A 21,237-nucleotide genomic window follows, 5' to 3' on the forward strand; every position below is an offset into this window, starting at 1 on the left:
AATATTCCAACAAGGAAAAGCCCAGGACCAGGTGGTTTCCCTGGAGTATTCTACTAAACATTTAAAAAACAATTAATGTCAAACTTTCTCAACTATTTTGAAATACTGAAAAGGAGGGAACACTCTCAAACTTACTTTATTAGGCCACCATTACCCTAATATCAAATCCAGGTACAAACAAAGAAAATTACAGGCCCATGTCACTGATGAATATAGATGCAAAAATTATGAACAAAATTCTAGTAAACTGAATTCAACAGCACATCAAAAGAATTAGACATCACGATTCTGTGGGTTTCATCACTGGGATTGAAGGATGGTTAGAATGAAAGAAAAAATCATACCATCATCTCAATAGATGCAGAAAATGCATTGACAAAATACAAGATCTTTTCATATTAAAAACTCTCAACAAAGTGGGTATAGAAGGAACTAACTCAATATGATAAGGCCAAATATGACAAGCCCAAAGCTAACATCATACTCAACAGTGAAAAGTTGACAGTTTTTCTTCTAAGATCTGGAAAAAAAGTGAGAATACCCACTCTCATCACTCCTATTTGTCATAGAACTAAAAGTCCTAGCCAAAGCAATCAGTCAAGAAAAAATAACAAGGCATTCAAATTGGAAAAAAAGAAGTAAAATTGTCTTTGTTTGCAGATGACAGGATCTTATATAGAAAATCTTCGTCTCCACCAAAAAACTATTCAATGAATTCAGTTAATCAATTGATTCAGTGAAGTTAGAACAAAACAACAAACTCAGTTATGTTGTAGAATGTAAAATCAACATTCAGAAAGCAGTTGAATTTCTATATACTAACAACAAATAATCTGCAAAAGAAATAAAGTAAACAATCTTATTTACAATAACATCAAAAATTAAAAATTACTTAGAAATAAATTTAACCAAGGAGATGAAAGACCTTTACACTGAAAACTATAAGACTTTGATGAAAGAAATTGAAGAAGATGCAAATAAATGGAAAGATATTCCACGATCATGGACTGGAAGAATTAATATTGTTAAAATGGTCATACTACCCAAAGCCATCTATACACTCATAGCAATCTCTATCAAAATTATACTGTCATTTTTCACAAATACAAAAAACAATCCTAAAATGTGTATGGAGCCACAAAAAGCCCAGGATAGCCAAAGCAAACCTGAGAAAGAAGGACAAAGCTGGAGGCATCACACTTCCTGATTTCAAACTAGAAGGGTACTCACATAAAAATAGACACATAGACTGCTGAAACAGAAATGAGAGCCCATAAATTGCTTTCACATTTATGGTCAACTAATGTAAATGATGCTGGGAAAACTGGATTATCACACATAGCAGCAGGGAAAAGCTGGGTCTTTGATGTCAAATAGGTGGTTATGTTTTTAATTGTCACAAAAATCATCATTCTAGGAGAAATGATAGAGGAGAAGAAAATTATGAGGGAAAAGCTAAAGATCAAAACGTTCAGAGGTGTTGAAGTTAGAATTATCCAAATCAGGAGGACCAAAGAACAAAGAGAACACACAGGACTGGAGCTCTGATCCACCTGTCAATTTAGCAAAAACTTATCCGAGAAAACAAAGATTTAACAACACATTTCTAAGTAACAAATAGGAAACATAAGAAGAAATCAGAGGGACAACTGGAAATATTTTGAAGCAAAAAAATAATGAAAATAAAATAGGAATCTCTCTTGAGAAAATAATCAGAAACCCCGACAAAATTGTTAACAGAAATTGTAATCACAGCATTATCTATAGTAATAAAACAGAAGAGCTTGACACAATTTTAATGTTCAATAATAGGGAAAGGTTTAAATAAAATATGGCATACCTACATAATGAAAACCATAAAAAGTATAATTCAGAAAATATTTATTGGTAAGCAAAGAAGTTCACATTATAGAGATGTTAGACGATATTTTATAGCATGGAATATAGACTATGATTCCACTGGAACAAAATTTTATACTTCAGGTGAGATGCTCCTTTCCTTAATTCGGAATGCAGGAGTGTAAACACAGACAGCTGGGTGTTCTTTCTTTCTTTTTTGTAATGGAAGTGCCTGACTTAAGCTTTGCTTACCTAGGCATCCACTTCAAAGATGGCTATTTCAAATACACACATTACCAGCCACAGGACTAGATAAAGATCCAGGTCACCTAGCCAACTGAAGCTCCTTTGTTTGAGAGATCTTGGTTGATTTCAATAACTGATTATCTGGGCCACATGTTTTTTCTCTTCCCATGCTTCAAATTTCCACTCTTATGTTTTACAGTTATACTAAAGAGTGAACTTGCCAAACCCTGGGCCATCAACCTCAACCCCAATAAAAGTAAAACTCTAGGCCTGTGCATTCCCCGCCTCCCACCGCCTCTGCCCGCCAGCAACTTTGCTGTGTGGCCCCAGCTGTGATGTCTAATTGCCAGGTCCTATAAGTAATAAACCTTTATTTTTTCAAAGTTTCCTGATGGTTATTGCTTAAGGGCATCTTGCAATCATAATAAGAACCATGAAGACTGGTCCAACCACAACATTGGTTATTGATAAGCTGAGACCAGCACAAAACATGGAGTGTATCAGTTACAACCTTAAAAATCTCATTGGCATAAAACAGTGAATATTTGTTCCTCACGCATCAACAAGGTGATTGTGGTGCTTCATCTTGCCTGGGCCTAGGTGGGCAACTCTGATTCAATATCTGCTCCACATGTTTTCACCATGAGAATCAGTTGGAAGCAATAGCAGTTGCCTAGGAGAAGCTCTTCTCAAGGCAAAGGCAGAAACACAAAAGGGCAAGCCCCACCGTGTAAACACATCCCATGCATCTACTTACGTCACATTTGCTGATACCCTATTGGCCTAAATGGGTCACATGGCAAACCTGACCAGTAATGAGGCAAGCAAATATAGCGAACTTCTATGAGACCATGGCAAGAGTATGGATCAATACTATTACTAGATGAGTGACAAATTTTGACCAATAATCTAAACTACTACATTGAAGTATAGGTAATTTTTTTCTTCACACATTTTTTTATATTCTGAACTTGTGACATTAAATATGAATTACTTCAAGAGTGGGAAAAAGAGAAAGCATGTGCCTCATTTATTAAAATAAATAAATAAACAAGTTTAGAACCATGTGCTGAATTAAAAACACTTGCCATCCTGACAAGCATTTCAGCTATGAAGAGCTTTGACCTCATTACAGCATCACCCAAGAATAAAGGTGGTGCAACCTAGAACGAGGACAGAAGACCAGGGGACAAAATGTTATTCTGTGGCTGCAGGATTTGGATCCATAGGGACACTTCCAGGGCCAAGGATGCATCTCTTCTCCTTTTTCTTGTCACCCAAATCCTTCCCCTTGCCTCTTTTGTGATTGGCTCCTCTTCTTTTTACCTCTGAAATGTTCTCTGTTCCATCCTCTTCTAAGCTGTTTCCACTCAAAAAATCATTCTTCAATACGTTTTTATACTACTTGAATATAAGAAGGCGCACAAGAAATATACATACAAATATATAAAGACATGTATATGCTTGAATATGGAAGGATTCATAAGGAATTAGCAACAATTATTGCTTCTAAGGAAGAGAATTCAGGAACAGCATGACTAGATGGGAGGAAAACATGTTTTTACTGTATAATCTCTACGTATATTCTTCAATTTTCTACCATGTGCAAGTATTAATTTTGTCGTTAGTGCTGTGGAGGTAATTACAACTCCTAGCAACCCTGTTGATAGCAAAGCTGAATCCTGCCGGATCTTTTTGAGCCATCCTCTCACCTTCTAGAGGCTGTGTCAGAGGATGTTCTGCTGTTATTCATAAGATTTTCATGGCTAATTTTTCAGAAGTGAGTGGCTAAGTCCTTCTTCCTACTGTCTCTTAGTCTGAAAGCTCCACTGAAACCTGTCCATCGTGGGTGGCCCTGCTAGTATTTGAAATACTGAGGTATAGCTTTCAGCATCAAGGTGACATGCAGCCACCACAGTATGACAACCAACAGATGGGTGGTGTGGTTCACTGACCCAGAAGTGACGCACACTGTGCTTGAGAGAGCACCAGATCTTAACCACTAGATCACCAGGGCTGGCAAAGTATTACTTACTCAAAATATATTTTAATAATATTTAATATACCTTTTAAATGAAAGTTACAGAAGAGATCTTTTTTCTCATGACTAAGCAGAGTTCCAGGACGATGAAGTGATTTGCCTTAGGTCAGGCAAAAGCTAGAGGAGGTGCTGAAACTGGATGAAGGAGTTCCAGCAGGAAGGGAACTAAGATTCATTAAGTGCCTGGTGTTTATTTCTCTCAAAAACCTAATGAAATCAAGATCATTGTCTCTCTTTTAAAAACACAGAAATTAATATTTAGAGACATTGAGTCATTTGCTCAAAGTCACACAACTACTAGGTGACTGAGCCGGGATACAAAACTGTCCCCACTGTATGCCTCACAAATTGCTGTTTCCTTTACTACCTACTGAATGTGGCCTATTCACCTTACCCACCTGACACACACCCCACAGTCCTCCCAAACTCAGTTCTTTTTCCCTATTCCATACTGATTAAAGCAAAATGTTCCCCCAAACCTCTCAGTTTTACAGCTTCCCCAACTTCGTCTGTGTCATTCTAAAGGTCAAAACGAAACACTCATCTAAACTTCCTTCTATCCCAAAGAAGAGAAACTTCCCAAAGAACAGCTGACAAGTCAGTGTCTACCCAGTACTTAATACATTAGTGCTTTTCCAAAGAACCTTCCATTACTAAGTCATTGAGATCAAAGTGTTCTGAGTAATTAATACCTCTCTTTCCCAATGTTGTGGATTTATAAACAAGTCCTGAGGTGAATTATCCCTCACATATACCTGTATGAGAAGATCAGTGCAATCTGAAGTTCCATAAAATTCAATGCAAATTGCTTCCTCTAAAAATCAGCTGCTTGGTGCAGCCTCAATAACTAACTAGATCCCCCAAATTATTTACTCCTCCTTTAGAACTTACAGACACTTAGGTGATTATCGTGAGCCACAGATTTCTGCCTCATAGCTAAAACACCCAAACTAACACAGAGGGAAAAAAATCTCTCAATTCTGACTCTCTTGGTCTTGAAATAATGTATAAAACTTTTCACTCAGCATCTTCATGAACCTTAAACCTACCGAAGTCCTAATTCCCTAAGCAGGGTCCCTAGGTTTTCATACATGATCTCAGGAATTACCATGCTTTACCTGCTAGTGGGCCCTACATACTTGCCACCCACACCCCACATTCTCAACACGCCTCTCTTCTGGTTGAGCAAAGACCAAATTAAGTAAATTTTTCACTTCTATCACTCAAAAAAATGAAACGTTCAAAAATTATTAATATAGAAGTTACATTAAATTTTTACGAATAAAATGAGGTTTTAAATGATAAGGTATCATATTTTTAAACTGAAAACAGCAAGGGCAGCAGTGAAGAATGAAAATATGACATTAGAAAAAAGTAGATTGGAACTCAAGGGCCTGGATTCCAGTCAATTTCAGTACCAGGGAGTTGTGTGGCCTTGGCCAAAATAAATATTTCTAAGTGTCAAAGCCATTAACTAAGGAAGTTGGACTAAATGATTTTTGAGGCACATTCAAGCTTAAATTATCTATGATTGTAGACATACTTTGAATAAAATAAAGAAATTTTGAAATAGTAGAGATGGGTCTAGGGACAAGGAGAACAGATCTGCACTAAAGACCAATCCAAACATAAAGACTTAAACTTCTCTTTCTGTACAGGAGACTAAAAAAACCTAGAACTTGGATCTCTCATTGAAAACACACACAAGAGTAAACAAAGCATTATATCTCCTTCCTCAAATACTACACTTTCTCAAGAAAATATTTCTCTTCCCAAGGTTTTCTTCAGTGCAACTTTGACATCCTTGTTCCTCAAACTATAGATCAATGGGTTTAACATGGGAACCACAATGGTATAGAATAGGGAGGACACTTTTCCTTTCTCAAGGGGCAAAATAGAAGGTGGCTTGAGATACATGAAAGCTGAAGAACCATAGAAAAGAGAGACCACCATTATGTGGGAGCCACATGTACTGAAGGCTTTGGATTTGCCCTCAGTGGAGTGAATGTGGAGAATGCTGGAGAAGATTAGAGCATAAGAGATGAAGATGGTGACAATGGGCATTCCAATGCCAATGGAAACAACTACAAAAACCACCAGCTCATTGACATAGGTGCTGTTGCAGGAGAGCTCAAGGAGAGGAAGGATGTCACACATGAAATGATTGATAAGGTTCTTGGCACAGAAGGTCAGACCTGCTATGTTTCCTGTATGGGCCAAGGCCCCTGAAAATCCCATCACATACACACCCAACAAGAGGAGTAAACAGACCTGAAGAGACATGGTGACAGTGTACACCAGTGGTTTACAGATGGCAACATAGCGGTCATATGCCATTGCTGACAGGAGGAAGGATTCAGAGATGACAAAGAAGCATAAAAAAAAGAGTTGAGTCATGCACCCTGCATGCATGATTATGTTCTGCTTTGAGACAAAACTCTTCAGCATTTTGGGGATGATGGTGGTAGAGTAACAGAAATCTATTAAGGAGAGGTTGAAAAGGAAAAAGTACATGGGAATGTGTAGGTTAGAGTTCAACCCAATCAGAGTTACCAAGCCCAGGTTCCCCACCACAGTGACCATGTAGAAACTTGAAAACAGGAAGAAGAGAGGTATCTGGAGTCCTGGTTGGTCTGTTAAGCCTAGTAGGATAAACTCTGTCACAGAAGAATTTGGGGCTGCCATTATTCTCTAGAGACAAGCAGAAATAGGGTATTCTGTGGGGACAAGAAAAGAGAAAATGTTAGAGAGAAAGAAACACCACGAACACACTCCCAGTATTTACCCCCCATTCTTGAGATTAGAATCCACACAGAGAGATTTGAACTTCAGTATGGTAGGAAGGTTGTCAACTGTCTGCTATGGATTTATCTTCACATCCCAAGTGACCTTCACTTCCGGAGAACATTATGAGGCTGAACTTTGCCTCCAGAGAGAGAACTGGTGCTACCAGAGAAAAGGATAGGAAAAATAAGATAGATGTCATTAGATTTTTAAGTCAGTCCATTTTCTATGTCCTTCTCTCTTCTGCCTCTGCTTCATTTGCTGAAACTTGGGCCTCTTCCATGGTGGGAGTCCTGACAGGCAGAAACCACTGTGACTCTGCTCAAAGCTCCTGCATTTGGCTCACTGCTGTTGGATAAAGAAAGTGAGGTTACATTTTCCAAGATTTCTTAGCTCAAGTGGCTATGGGGTTAATGATAGTTTTTTAAGCTAACACTTATTTAAGTGGTGCTACAAGGGGCTGTGTACTAAGAGCTATGTTATAATATTATTATCCCATTTGCAGATCAGACAACTGAGTTAAGAAGCTATCCGAAAGTCCCAAAACTACTGAGTGGCTGCCAGAAGGTGAACTTAGGCAGCCCGAGTCTCATAGTTTGCACTTGTAGCAATGATGTTACACGACTCACCAGGGTCCGGCGGGGACTGACTCATCTTCCTTTTTTCAGAGCCATAATACTGTCTCTTGTGCACAACTTTTCTGGGAAGGAAAGTGACCATAGTGAATAGAAGACACAGCTTAGAGCTCAGAACTCTCCTCTCCCAGTCCAGTCCAAAGGATCAGAACATCTATTTTATCTTATAACCTCTTCTGCACAGAAGAACATGATTTCCAATTGTTGATTTGTCATCCAGCTTCAAGGAAGAAGACAGTTCCTTTTCCTGACCAATGGATACAGGGGATTAAAGTGTTTTATTCCATTTTACAGATCTCAGTGGCCTAATTGTTAACACAAAGACTCCCTCAAGACCATTTCCTCAGAGATTATTTTACCAAAGGAAGAACAGATGTTTATTTATACTCTTGATATTACTTTTTAGGCTTTTAAAGATGACTCTTTCTTCCAGGTAACATTTAACCAGCACTACAGGGGAAAAATCATTGTGAAAAAAATTATTATCATTTCCATTTCTTGCATACCCAGTAATGTACCTGACACAGCACACTTATACTGACTTCTGGCCGCCAAGATCCAAAGCACTACACAAACATATCCTCATTTATTCCTTGCAGTAATGATATCCATTTAAAGGTAAGTTGCTCACACAGACAATATGTTTCAGAGCCCACATGCCTATGTCTCTCTAACTCCAAGGTCCTGAATCATATTCACTAGACTAAATTTCCTCCTGAGTAGAGCTACTGAAATCCATAAAGAGTGGTCATTGCCTATTGGATATGACAATCTCTTGAAAAGTAACAAATAAATAAACAATGACTATAATAAAAAGAAGTTATTATATCAAAGAAAGATTGACAGAAGGGGACATCTATTGTAATTTAAGACAGGACATTCAGTAAATTATTCATCTTCCAGCTCATTCTAGGAATAATTGCTCTACTTCCAGCATAGACAATAAAAGAGACTTCTCTGTTCCCCTGCCCTCTCATGGAGTCTAAGTTTTATGATAACAAGATATCAGAGTAAGGGATATCAGGAAATTGCTCTCAACCTCTTTCTAAAACAACCTTTCTCTTATTACCAGCTAGTCAAAGTCCCTTTACTGTCTCTGCCTTCCACCCACTTTTCTTCAAGCACTTCTCTCCAGTGACTTTCTAGCTTCTCTGTTTTCTCAAATTGAATCCTATCAGATCAGATGCCCAGTGCAGAGACACATCCAAAGTTGTTCTTCCTCTTTGATTTGCTTTTGTCTTTTTCTGACTTCTATTCCCTACCACCAACCTCTCCTTGAGAAAAATTATCTACCTTATGTCTCAGTCTCTCAGATCTTTACTTACTTCATTTAACATCAAGACCACAAACTCATAGAGTTTTAGACCTGAGAAGACAGCAAATTATCAAATCCAGTATATCCAAAATATGGCTGAGAACCACAACTACATGCGGAATTTACTAAAAAGAAATTCTGTGCCTCACTCAGACCTTCTGAATTAGAATCTCTATGAGAATGAATATGGTAGCTGTATTTTTTTTAAATCTTCCCACATGATCCCAATGCCATCACCTTATAGCTCCATAGAATTCATATTCTCCCTTGTCTTACAGACAAAATAAGGAGATCCAAAGAAGTAAAGCCACTGGTCCAAGGTCACAGATAGATCTAGTTTAACTCTCCAGGTTTCCATTCTCTCCTAGTGCATGAGCCTATATGGTCTTAGTTTGGCAGGAATGCAAAGAACAAGTAATTAAAAATTAAGGAATGAGATTTCTGATTTCAGGTGTAATAGAGTAGCTGGTTTCACACTTACCTTCTGACCATAGACAACTATAAGACTGGGAAATATATATAAAACAACTATTTTCAAGCTTTGGGAAGCTGACAGCACAGAGATGAAGTACTTAAGAGAAGGTAAGAAAATTAAATGGCTACCACATTTCATCCTAACTTGCTCCCTATGGGCAATTTCTAAACCAAGCATAGTGAGGTGGAGCCCAAGCAAATGGCAGCAGTCGCTACCAGTGGAATAAAGAAAGATCAGTGTTCAGGGACACTAAGACAGCTGGAATTTTAAGGTCCAGGTGTGGAGAAGAAGAAGACATAGACAAGGACCCTCAGCCATCTGGATAAAGGGCTCACTTGGGTTCTTAGCTGAATCCTAAATTTTGTGTATGCATGGCAAGACTCTAGAGGTCTAGGAGACAACAGCTGTAGTACGACTAAGGCATGAACATAGATCACATAGTACTGGGGAGATGTTAGATTTCTGACCTAGTGAGAGTAGAGAGGCTTTGGAGAAGAAACAAGGCATCAATCTGGGACCCCTGAAACCCAAACCCTAAGAGTAAGGACTAAGCACTCAGAATAAGGGCAAACTGAAACGGATACATGGTAGCAAAAGGTAAATCCAGTTCTGAACAGGATCAATGTGATCTGCTAGTAAATTAAAATCATCCCAATACAAAATTCATACTCTGTAGGAAAGAATAACATAACCACTGTCTCTACAATATATTTACATGCCCAGCATCATAAAATTAATGTTGCTAGAAATGCAAAGAACATGAAAATAGGACCCAGAATCACGAAGAAAAAAATAATATGCTAAATAAAAGAAGATCCACATGGGACCTAAGAGTTGTAATTAGCAGACATAAAATTTGAAATTATTGGTCTAATTGTGTATTTAAATTTAGATAAAAGAGAGAAAATTTAATAACAGATAGCAAATTCCAACAGAGAGTTAGAAACAAGAATTAAATGAATTTTTTTCTGCTAAGGAAGATTCACCCTGAGTTAACATCCATCCCAGTCTCCCTCTCTTTTGTATGTGTGTCACCACCACAGCATGGCCCCTGATGAGAGGTGTAGGACGGCACCCGGGAACTGAACCCAGGCTGCCAAAGCAGAGCTCCACAAATTTAGCCAACAAATATTAGTTGAGAAATTATGTGTCCTGTACTGTTCTTGGGGCTGCAGATAAAGTTCTACACAAATCAAAGTCACTCCCCTCATTGAGCGGTTACCCCAGTAGGGGAAAGATAGACAATAAATAAAAGAAATAAGTACCTTAGGTAAGATTTATAAGATAGCAATAGCTATAAAAAAACAAACCAAAGGGTGTGTTTAAATAGGATGGTCGATAAGATCTCTCTGTGAAGTAACACTTGAACAAAGACTTGAAAGACTATAGTCACAGCTGTACTGTTAATATCAGCTGCTCTAATGGACTTAATGTATCACTTCTCCCAGGCAATGCATTATTGTCCTATGCTTCAGACAATAGCTTCAGCATAAGCACTGGCTCTCATGGAGGGAATTTTGTGCTTAGTGACAAGACAGAGAGACCAAAAGACCTTTCTGAGCTTTTTATAAAATCGTAAAGTCACACAATGAAGGTCACTGTCCACACACATTTCTGGTCTTTAAATAGGCAGCACCAGCTGCTCTAAATTCACTTAATTTTTGAGTCAGCTCACAGGAAGGGATCCGATAACCCCTTTGTACAGACACTAGTTGAGCTGATGTGTGGTCACCTATACTGCAAATCTTTTCAGAGGGTGTTTATGCTACTTTTAGCAAAAGGGGACAAAAATTCTGTATTCAGAGAAAATCAAGCCTCAGTGAACAAGTGGGTAAGCTATGTTTTTGCTGAGAGCTTCTCATGTGGAGTTTATGAAATTGTACCACAAAGGCAGAAACCCAGCTCCCTATCAAATCTAACTGCAATTACTGCACCTATCACTGTGTTTGTGTGTTTGCATACATCACTGTATGCTTGTTTATCCATCTCTATGAGACATTTTCAGCCAATATTCCACAATAATGGTGCTTCATTTTTAGATTTACACTTGGAATTTTGCTGTTTCCTAGTGTTTCTAATGCATCCCAAACCCTGATCTTAATTGCACTACACATAAGTTACAAGTGGAGAGAAATAATTAACTGTCATAAACTCCCACAGGGAACTAAAGGTAAAGAAGACTTCAGGGATTCATTAAAAGTTGGCTTCCCTCTAGGAGCCTCAGAGGTTGCTTGTCTGTATGATGCAACACCAGGAATATTCCCTCTGAGTTGATGTCACTTCAGAGGCTATTGTCATGAAAACTTTATTTCAAATACATTTCACCCATGGCTTCTCCAAAGTCAAGTTCACTGATGACTTGCTCCAGCACAAGCTGGCACAGTATACAGAGAAATATTTTTGACCATGTTCATTTTGGTACAGAATTTTCTCCTTTCTAAAACCTGAATATCTGCTTAATGATTTCTTTGTTTCAGTTACTTCTAGCACGTATCTAACATATGTGTATCTATATACATTATATATATGTGATGTAAATGTATATTTGATATGTAAACATGTATACAATGTGTTTACATACACGTCTCAGAGTCACTGTAGACCATCAAAGGGCACTAGTATGGTACTGAGTGAGTTGTTCATTCTACACACCAGAGAAACACCAGAACTCACATTAATTCTACAAGAAGAGGCATAGAGCCTAGCTGGAAAAAAAAAGATGGCACCTGATTACTCTTCGTTTGAAATAGCCTGAACTTCCAAGCAAATGAATAAAATTAAGGTGATTACTCAAGAGGCAGAAAGGATATAATTATTTTTAATGTTCAATTAATCTTTAATTTGTACTTCATTTAGCACTTTAAAATTCTAGATTTAGCAACAAAAAGACATTGTTCCTGCATTGGAGGAACTTATAGTCTAAAAGAAATAACTTTCATATTGTCTCTTGTTCCTTTTCCTCTCCCCTCATATTTTACTTCCCCAGTGTCCTATGTACTTTTTCTTCTTCCTGGTGAGCTCCTCTGTTCAACAACTTCCTCTATAAGAATGGCCTTCAAATTCGTTACTTTAGTTCTCATCTCTCTACTAAGCAGCTAAAATATTATCCAACAACTTTACTGTATATTTACAATAGGCTGTCCTGTGATGAATCAAACACCAACATAAAAACAGAGTTCCTCTTCTGAAAAAGCAAATACATCCTCAACCTGCCCCATTAACTGGGTACAGTATTGGAAAGGAATAACAATATGACAATAGAGTATCAATAAGCTGACTCCCCGTCAATTTGTCGAAAACAGTCCTAGTTATGCCTGTTGTTTCAGCAGAACCATTAGTAGCACCACCTTTCTGTCTCAGATATATATTAGTGAATGGTCTCCCTAAATCTTCAGAGCAGGAACTTTGGAATCAGACTAACTTCAGTATGTGACTTGCCTCTTCCTCTAACTAGATGTGTGAACTTAGGAAGTGTTTAACTTGTCTCTGACCTTCCAGTCCCCTACTTTAAAATCAAGATGATAACCACACCTCAAAGGATTATTGTGATGAAAAAATGGTGCTGATTACAGCACTTAAAAGGTATAAAATGAAGTAGTTTAAATAATGTTAGTATTGAAACATCTCTATTAATAGTAGTGGTGTTTAATATAGCCAGTGGTGTCAGAATAGGCTGAAACAGAGAGAACAGCAAGCAAGGAGATCAGTTAGAAACTTTTCACAATGAGTAAATACAGAAAAAAACAAGCAGTGTAGGACAGGTAGTGATGGAATTATTAACACGATTTAGTGTTTCAGTGGTACAGGAGAGAATGATGGAAAGAGACACAAATCAAATTTGACTAAAATTTCAAGCCCTGGGAGTCAGGAGTAGAATGACAGAAATGAAGAATTAAAGAGTGAAGAGGGTAATGTTCTGAATTATAGACAAGAATAAAAAGTCCTAGCAGAATTATCAAAAGGCAAAGATCAGAAAGAAGTTGACAATGGAAGATCAGAGCTTGGGAGAGAAGAGATATAGATGCAAATTGGAGAATTATAGGGCCAGAGTTGTTCACAAAAAAAAAGGGAATGGTGAATTGCTCCAAGCAAGTGTGTTTAAAAAGAGAATGATTGGTAAGAGCTAAAAGTCTCCCCTAAAGCTGCCCTTACATGAGAAAAAGAAGTGGATCAACAGAAGTGTTTAAAAAAACATGTGTAGCATCTAAGAGCAGGTTTTGAAGTCAACCAGACCTTGAATTAAATCCTAACTCTATTACTCAATAGTTGCATGAAATTGGGCAAGTTGCTTAACATTGTCTACACTCAGTGTCCCGATAAAAATCAGAGATAATAATTCTAAATTTGCAGGTGTTTCTGAGGATTTGATGTAGCATTAGCAAAGATTCAAGTTAGCAAATAATTGTGTAATAAATGAAGTGTCACACATGTCGAGGGAGCAGAAGAGTTGAAGGGTGAGGGATGGCTATATTCTTGAGAAGTCAACAGATAGACTGAACATAACAATTAGATCATTCTCTTGTTGTCCTGTTCACTCATTCTTACATAACTCTTTATATATACTTGGTCTAAAAGAGCCTTCTGCTATTTGTTGATTATTTCAAGAATATATTCTATAAGCCACAACTAGTAAAAGGTCCTTCCAAGAAAAATCTATCTCATAACTTTTGCATATACTAACACACCCAGTATCTAAAACAGTGATGAATATATAATAGATGCACTATAAAATCTTATTTAATAGAATAGACTTCCATACAAATATACTTCTATAAAAATTCATATCACAAACATAAATTCAATGCTGGGTTTTTTAAATTGAGGCATAATTAACATATGACATTATCTTAGTTTCAGTTGTTCAGCAATATAATTCAATATTTGTATTTATTGCAAAATGATGACAAAAAGTCTAATTAACACCCATCAACATATAAAGTTACAAATTTTTTTCTTGTGATGAGAACTTTTAAGATGTGTTTTTTTAGCAAGTTTCAAGTATAAAATACAGTATTATTAACTAAGGTCACCATAAAGTGCATGATATCCCCATGACATATTTATTTCATAATTCAAAGTTTGTAGCTTTTGTCTCCTTTAACCAATTCTCCTTCCCCCTCCACATCTGGCAACCACCCATCTCATCTCTGTATTTATTAGTTCCTTTCTTTTTTTCTTTTTAGATTCCACATATTAGTGATATCATACAGTATTTGTCTTTCTGTGTCTGACTTATTTCATGTAGCATAATGCCCTCAATGTCCATCTAGGTTGTTGCAAATGGCAGGATTGGCTTCTTTTTCAGGACTGAATAATATTCTATTGTGTGTAAATATAATATTATACACATAATCTTGACTATTGTTAATAATGCTGAAATGAACATGGCAGTGCATATATATGTTCAAGTTATTGTTTTCATTTCTTTGGATAAATACCCAGAAGTAATGTTTATGGATTATCGGTACTTCTATTTTTAATTTTTTGAGGAAGTCCATACTGTTTTCCATAGTGGCAGCACCATTTTTCATTCCCACCAACAGTGCACAAGGGTTCTCTTTTCTCCACAGCCTTACCACACTTGTAATTTCTTGTCTTTTTGATGATAATCATTCTAACTAGTGTGAGATGTTATCTCATTTTGGTTTTGAGTTGCATTTCCCTGATATTTAGTGATGTTGAGCACTTTCTGATGTACATGTTGGCCATCTTTATGTCTCCTTTGGATCCTCTGCTCATTTTTTGATTGGATTGTCTCTTTTTTGCTATTTGTAGTATGAGATCTTTACATATTTTAAATATTAACCCTTATCAGATATTTAATTTGCAAATATTTTCTTCCATTCACTAGGTTGCCTTCTCATTTTGATGATGGGTTCCTTTGCTGTGCAGAAGTTTTGTTTCTGTTTTTCTTTTGCAGAAGATTTTTACTTTGATGTAGTCACATTTTTTTATTTTTGCTTTTAAAATCAAATTCAAAAAATATCATCAAAACTGATGCATAAGAGAATAGCTTGCCACATTTTTTTTCTGTGAGTTTTATGGTTTCAGATCTTACATTCAAGTTTTTAATACATTTTGAGTTGATTTCTGTCTACGGTGTAAGAGAGTTGTATAGTTTCATTCTTTTGCATGTGGCTGTCCAGTTTTCCCTGTACTTTTTATTGAAGAGACTGTCCTTTCCAAATTGTATATTCCTGGCTCCATTGTCACAACTTAACTAACCATATATTTGTGGGTTTATTTCTGGACTCTCTATTGTGTTCCATTGATCTATGTGTCTGTTTTTATGCTAGTACCATACTGTTTTGATTACTATAACTTTGTAATATAGTTTGAAATCAGGGAACTTGATTTCTCTAGCTTTGCTCTTCTTTCTCTAGATTGCTTTGGATATATAGGGTTTTTTGTGTTTCCATACACGCTTTAGGATTGTTTGTTCTATTGCTGTGAAGAATGCCCTTTGAATTTTGGGGGGTATTGCATTTAATCTGTAGACTGCTTTGGGTACTATGGACTTTTAAAAATGTTAATTCTTAGTGAGATAAACATTATGGCAGAGTGAGCTCTCCCCTTGAACACTCCGATCTAAAATACAACCAAAAGGGAATTCAAACACCAACAGAGAATATTTACACAACACAACAGACATCTGAGAGACCCACACAGCCATACATCTGAAGGTGATGGGGCTGGATCCTCCAGAGGAAGTGGAAGCTGATGGGTGGGAGCTCTACAAACAGAGAGAGGTGGTGGTTGGGGGAGCATGCAGGTGAGGGAAAGTGGCCCTTCCCTTGTCCAGCACTCCATCCCTGTGATCACCCAGAGTGCTATGCAGAGAGAGAGATGGAGGCCAGGGGGGGTGTGCTGTAAGAATATGCCCCTTCTCCTTCCCAGCACTCCAGCCTGGCTATTGCCCAGAACACTGTGAAGAGAGAGCATCAGAGGCTGGGAAATGTGCTCAGGTGTAAGAAGGTACCCATCTCCTGTCCAGCACTCCAGCCCTGTGATTGCCCAGAGCACCATGTGGAGAGAGAAGCAGCAGCTGGGAGGGGTATGCAGGTGTAAGAAGACACCCCTTCCCCCTTAGCACTCCAGCCATGTGATTGCCCAGAGCAACTCATGGAGAGAAAAGCAGCAGCTGGTGGAAATGCAGGAGAACGAAAGTGCCCCTTCCTCCACCCAGCACTCCAGGTCTGTGATCACCTAGAGTACCACACAGAGAGAAACGCAGCCACTGGATGAGGCATGCAGGTGAAAGAAGGCACCCCTTCCCCCGTCTGGCACTCCAGTTCAGTGATCACCCAGGGTAACAGGCAGAGAGAAAAGCAGTGGCTGGGGAAGTGCAGGTGAAAGAAGGTGCCCCTTCCCCTGCCTGGTGCTCCAGATCTGCCATCAGTCAGAGCTTCATACAGAGAGAAAAGGAGTCAGCAGCTGGAGCTGAGAAGCCATGGATTATGCTGTGCCCAGAATACACAGCACCTGATCCCCACCCAGTGGCAGCAGGTGGAAGCTGTGACCAGATAATAACACTATACAGAGACAAACCTCCACACTGTCAAGCAGTATGAAGAAGTATATTAAATCTCCAGCCCAGAAGGTAAGTGACAAGTACCAGAAATGAACCCTGAAGACACAGAATTTTGTAACTTAAGTGACAAAGAATTCAAAATAGCTGTCATAAAAAAACTCAAAGAGTCACAAGAAAACACAGAAAGACAAATCAATGAATTCAGGATCTTCTTCACAAAAGAGATTGAAACTATAAAGAAGAACCAATCAGAATTGTAGGAGATGAAAAACACAATGGTTGATATAAAGAAAAATCTGAATTCCCTAAATAGCAGAGCTGACATTATGGAGTACTGAATTAGCAACATAGAGGACAGTAATATAGAAATGCTTCAGGTAGAGAAGAGAGAACTAAGACTAAAAGAAGTAAAGAAACTCTCAGAGAATATCTAACTCAAGTAGGAAATGCAACATAAGGATTATAGGTATTCCAGAGGAGGAAGAGAAGGAGAATGGAGCAGAAAACTTGTTCAAAGAAATAATAGCTGAGAACTTCCCAAACCTGGGAAAAAATCTGGAAATACAAATGAATGGAGCCAATAGATCTCCTAATTACATCAATGTAAAATGACCTACTGCAAGCCACATAGTACTAAAGCTGGCAAAAGTCAGTGGCAAAGGAAAAATAGGAAGGGCAGCAAAGAAGAAAATAACTTATCAAGGAATCCCTATCAGGCTTTCAGTGGATTTCTTAGAAGAAAACTTACAGGCTGTGGGAGAGTGGAATGATGTATTCAAAATTCTGAAGGACAAAAACTTCCAGCCAAGAATACTCTATCTAGCAAAAATACCCTTCAGATAGGATAGAGAAATAAAAACTTTCCCAGATAAACAAAAGCTAAGGGAGTGTGTCACCACAAGAGCTCCCCACACAAGAAATTGTCAAGAAGGCCTTCATACCTGAAGAAAAATAGGAAAAGCTATACAAGCCCCTGAGCAAGGAGATGAATAGGTAGACAATGATTAGAAAAAGACAGCTATTTATCAAATCCAACTAGTAAACACTTAACTTTAATGTTAAGGATAAGGAGAAAGGTAATACCAAAATAAAAATAATCCATCATTTTAACCACAAACTCACATCACAAGAAGGAAAAAGATATGACAAAAATAAGTTAGAAGGGGTAGAGGAAAGGGACAGAATTGGCATAGTCTACAGAAATAAGAGTCTATCAGAAAATGGACTATCTCATCTATGATATTTCTTATGCACACCTAATGGTAACCAGTAAACAAATAATTAGAACAGAGACATACATGATAAACAAGGAGAAAATGAAGAAAACCATCATAGAAAACTACCTAATCAAATTGGTACTCCGAAATACAAGAAACAAAGGAAAGGCAGAAGAACTGGCAAATGAGTGATAAGATGTCAATATTAAGCCCTCATATATCAATAATCACTCTAAATGTAAATGGATTGAATGCTCTAATCAAGAGATACAGAATGTCAGGATGAATGAAAGAACAAAGACCCAACAATATGCTGCTTCCAGGAAACACCTCTCAGCTCCAAAGACAAATACAGGCCTGGAGTGAAGGGATGGAAGACAATACTCCAAGCTAATGGCAAACAAAAGAAAGCATATGTTTCCATACTTATATCAGACAAAGTAGACTTCAAGACAAAACAGGTAGAGAGACAAATAGAGTCAGTATATAAACATATGTAACACATAAACATATGTGAACCCAACAAAGGAGCACTGAAGTACATAAAGCGACTATAACAAATGTAAAAGGAGATATTAATGACAAAACAATAATAGTAGGGGACCTGAACACCCCATACATCAATGGATAGATCATCCAGACAAAAAGTCAACAAGGAAATAGTGGAATCAAATGTAGAACTAGATCAGATGGACTTAATAGATATATATAGAACACTTCATCCAAAAACAGCAGGTTACACATTCTTCTCAAGTGCACATGTGCACATTTTCAAGGATAGACCATATGTTGGGAAACAAGGCAAACCTCAATAAATTTAAGAAGATTGAAATCATAAATAGTATCTTTTCCCACAATAATGCTATGAAACTAGAAATCAACTACGAGAAAAAAGCTGGGAAAGGAACAAAAATGTGGAGACTAATCAACATGCAACTGAACAATAAATGGATCATTGAAGAAATAAAGAGAGAAATCAAAAAATATCTGATAAACAAGAATGAAAACACAACATACCAACTCATATGGGATGTAGAAATAGTGGTCCTGAAAGGGAAATTTATAGCAATTCAGGCCCACGTTAACAAACAGTAAAAAGCTCAAATAAGCAATCTTAAACTACACCTGACAGAACTAGAAAAGGAAGAAGAAACAAAGTGCAAACTCAGCAGAAGGAGGGAAACAATAAAAATTACAGCAGAAATAAATTAAATTGAAACAAAAAGATCATAGAAAGGATCAATGAAACAGGGAGCTGGTTCTTTGAGAAGATAAGCAAAATTGACAAACCTTTAGCCAGACTCACTAAAAAATAAGTGAGAGCAGTCTCAAATATATAAAATTAGAAACGAAAAAGGAGAAATTACAATGGATACCACAGAAATGGAAAAGATTATAAGAGAATACTATGAAAAATTATATGCTAACAAACTGGAAAATCTTAAAGAAATAGATAAATTCTTAGACTCTTACAACCTCCCCAAACTGAATCAAGAAGAAATACAGAATCTGAATAGACCAATCATAACTAAAGACACTGAAACAGTAATCAAAAACCTTCCCTGAGAAAAAGTCCAGGACCAGATGGCTTCTCTGGAGAATTCTACCAAACATTCAAAGATTTATTACGTGTTCTTCTCAAACTATTCAAAAAAATTGAGGAAGACAGAAAAATTCCTAACACATTCTACAAGGCCAACATCACCCTGATACCAAAACCAGACAAGGACAACACAAAAGAAGGAAAATTACAGGCTAATATCACTGATGATATTAGATGCAAAAATCCTCAACAAAATACAAAGCTATAGTAATTAAAACATCATGATGCTGGTACAAGAACAGGCACACACATCAATGGAACAGAATTGAAAGCCCAGAAATAAAACCACACACCCATGGACAGCTAATCTTTGACAAAAGAGCCAAAATTATACAATGGAGAAAGGAAAGCCTCTTCAGTAAACAGTGCTGGGAAAACTGGACAGCCACCTGCAAAAGAATGGAAGTAGACCATTATCTTTCCCCATACACAAAAGTAGACTCAAAAAGGACAAAAGACTTGAAGATAAGACCCCAAACCATAAAACTTCTTGAAGAAAATATAGGCAGTACATTCTCTGACATCAGACTTAAAAGGATCTTTCCAAATACCATGTCTACTCAGACAAGGGAAACAAAATAAAAAATAAACAAGTGGGACCTCATCAGACTAAAAAGCTTCTGGAAGACAAAGGAAACCAAGATCAAAATAAAAAAACAACTCACCAAATGGGAGAAAATATTTTCAAATCATATATCTGATAAGGGGTTAATCTCCATAATATATAAAGAACTCACACAAATCAACTACAAAAAGACAAATAACCCAATCAAAAAGTGGGCAGAAGATATGAGCAGACATTTTTCCAAAGAAGATACACAGATGGCCAATAGGCACATGAAAACATGCTCAAAATCACTAATCATCAAGGAAATGTGAATCAAAACTATACTTAGATATCACCTTTCACATGTTAGAATGGCTACAATCATGAAGACCAAAAATGACAAACGTGGGAGAGGTTGTGGAGAAAAGAGCACCCTCATACGATGCTTGTGGGAATGCAAACAGGTGTAGCCACTGGGGAAAACAGTATGGAAATTTCTCAAAAAATTAAAAATAGAAACACCATATGACCCAGCTATCTCACTACTGGGTATTTATCCAAAGAATGGAAATCAAAGATACAAAGAGACTTATATACTGCTAGGTTCATTGCAGCTTTATTCACAATAGCCAAGATGTGGAAGCAACCCCAGTGCCTATCAACTAATGATTGGGTAAAGAAGATGTGGTATATATGTACAATGGAATACTATTCAGCCATAAAAAAGACAAAATTGTCCCATTAGTACCATACAGATGGACCTTGAGGGTATTATGTTAAGTGAAGTACATCAGACAAAGACAAACACCATGCAATTTTACTCATTTGTGGAAGATAAACAAACATACTGACAAAGAGAATAATTTAATGGTTACCAGGGAGAGGGGGCTGTAGGGTGGGCACGAGGGGTGAAAGGGTACATTAATATGGCATCCGACAAATAATGTGCAACTGAAATTCCACAATGTTATAAACTATTATGATCACAATTAAAAAAAGAGTAA

General features: G+C 37.3%; 1 protein-coding gene across 1 annotated transcript; it reads right to left on the minus strand.

The window, feature by feature from the left end:
* Positions 1-5,878: 5,878 nt before the first annotated feature.
* On the minus strand, positions 5,879-6,811 carry LOC103551576 (olfactory receptor 8B12-like). The gene has a single exon (XM_008521100.1). The coding sequence runs from the start codon at positions 6,809-6,811 to the stop codon at positions 5,879-5,881; it is 933 nt and encodes a 310-aa protein (XP_008519322.1).
* Positions 6,812-21,237: the final 14,426 nt, after the last annotated feature.

The sequence above is a fragment of the Equus przewalskii genome, chromosome 6 (assembly GCF_037783145.1).
Source record: "Equus przewalskii isolate Varuska chromosome 6, EquPr2, whole genome shotgun sequence".
NCBI classification, from domain to species: domain Eukaryota; kingdom Metazoa; phylum Chordata; class Mammalia; order Perissodactyla; family Equidae; genus Equus; species Equus przewalskii.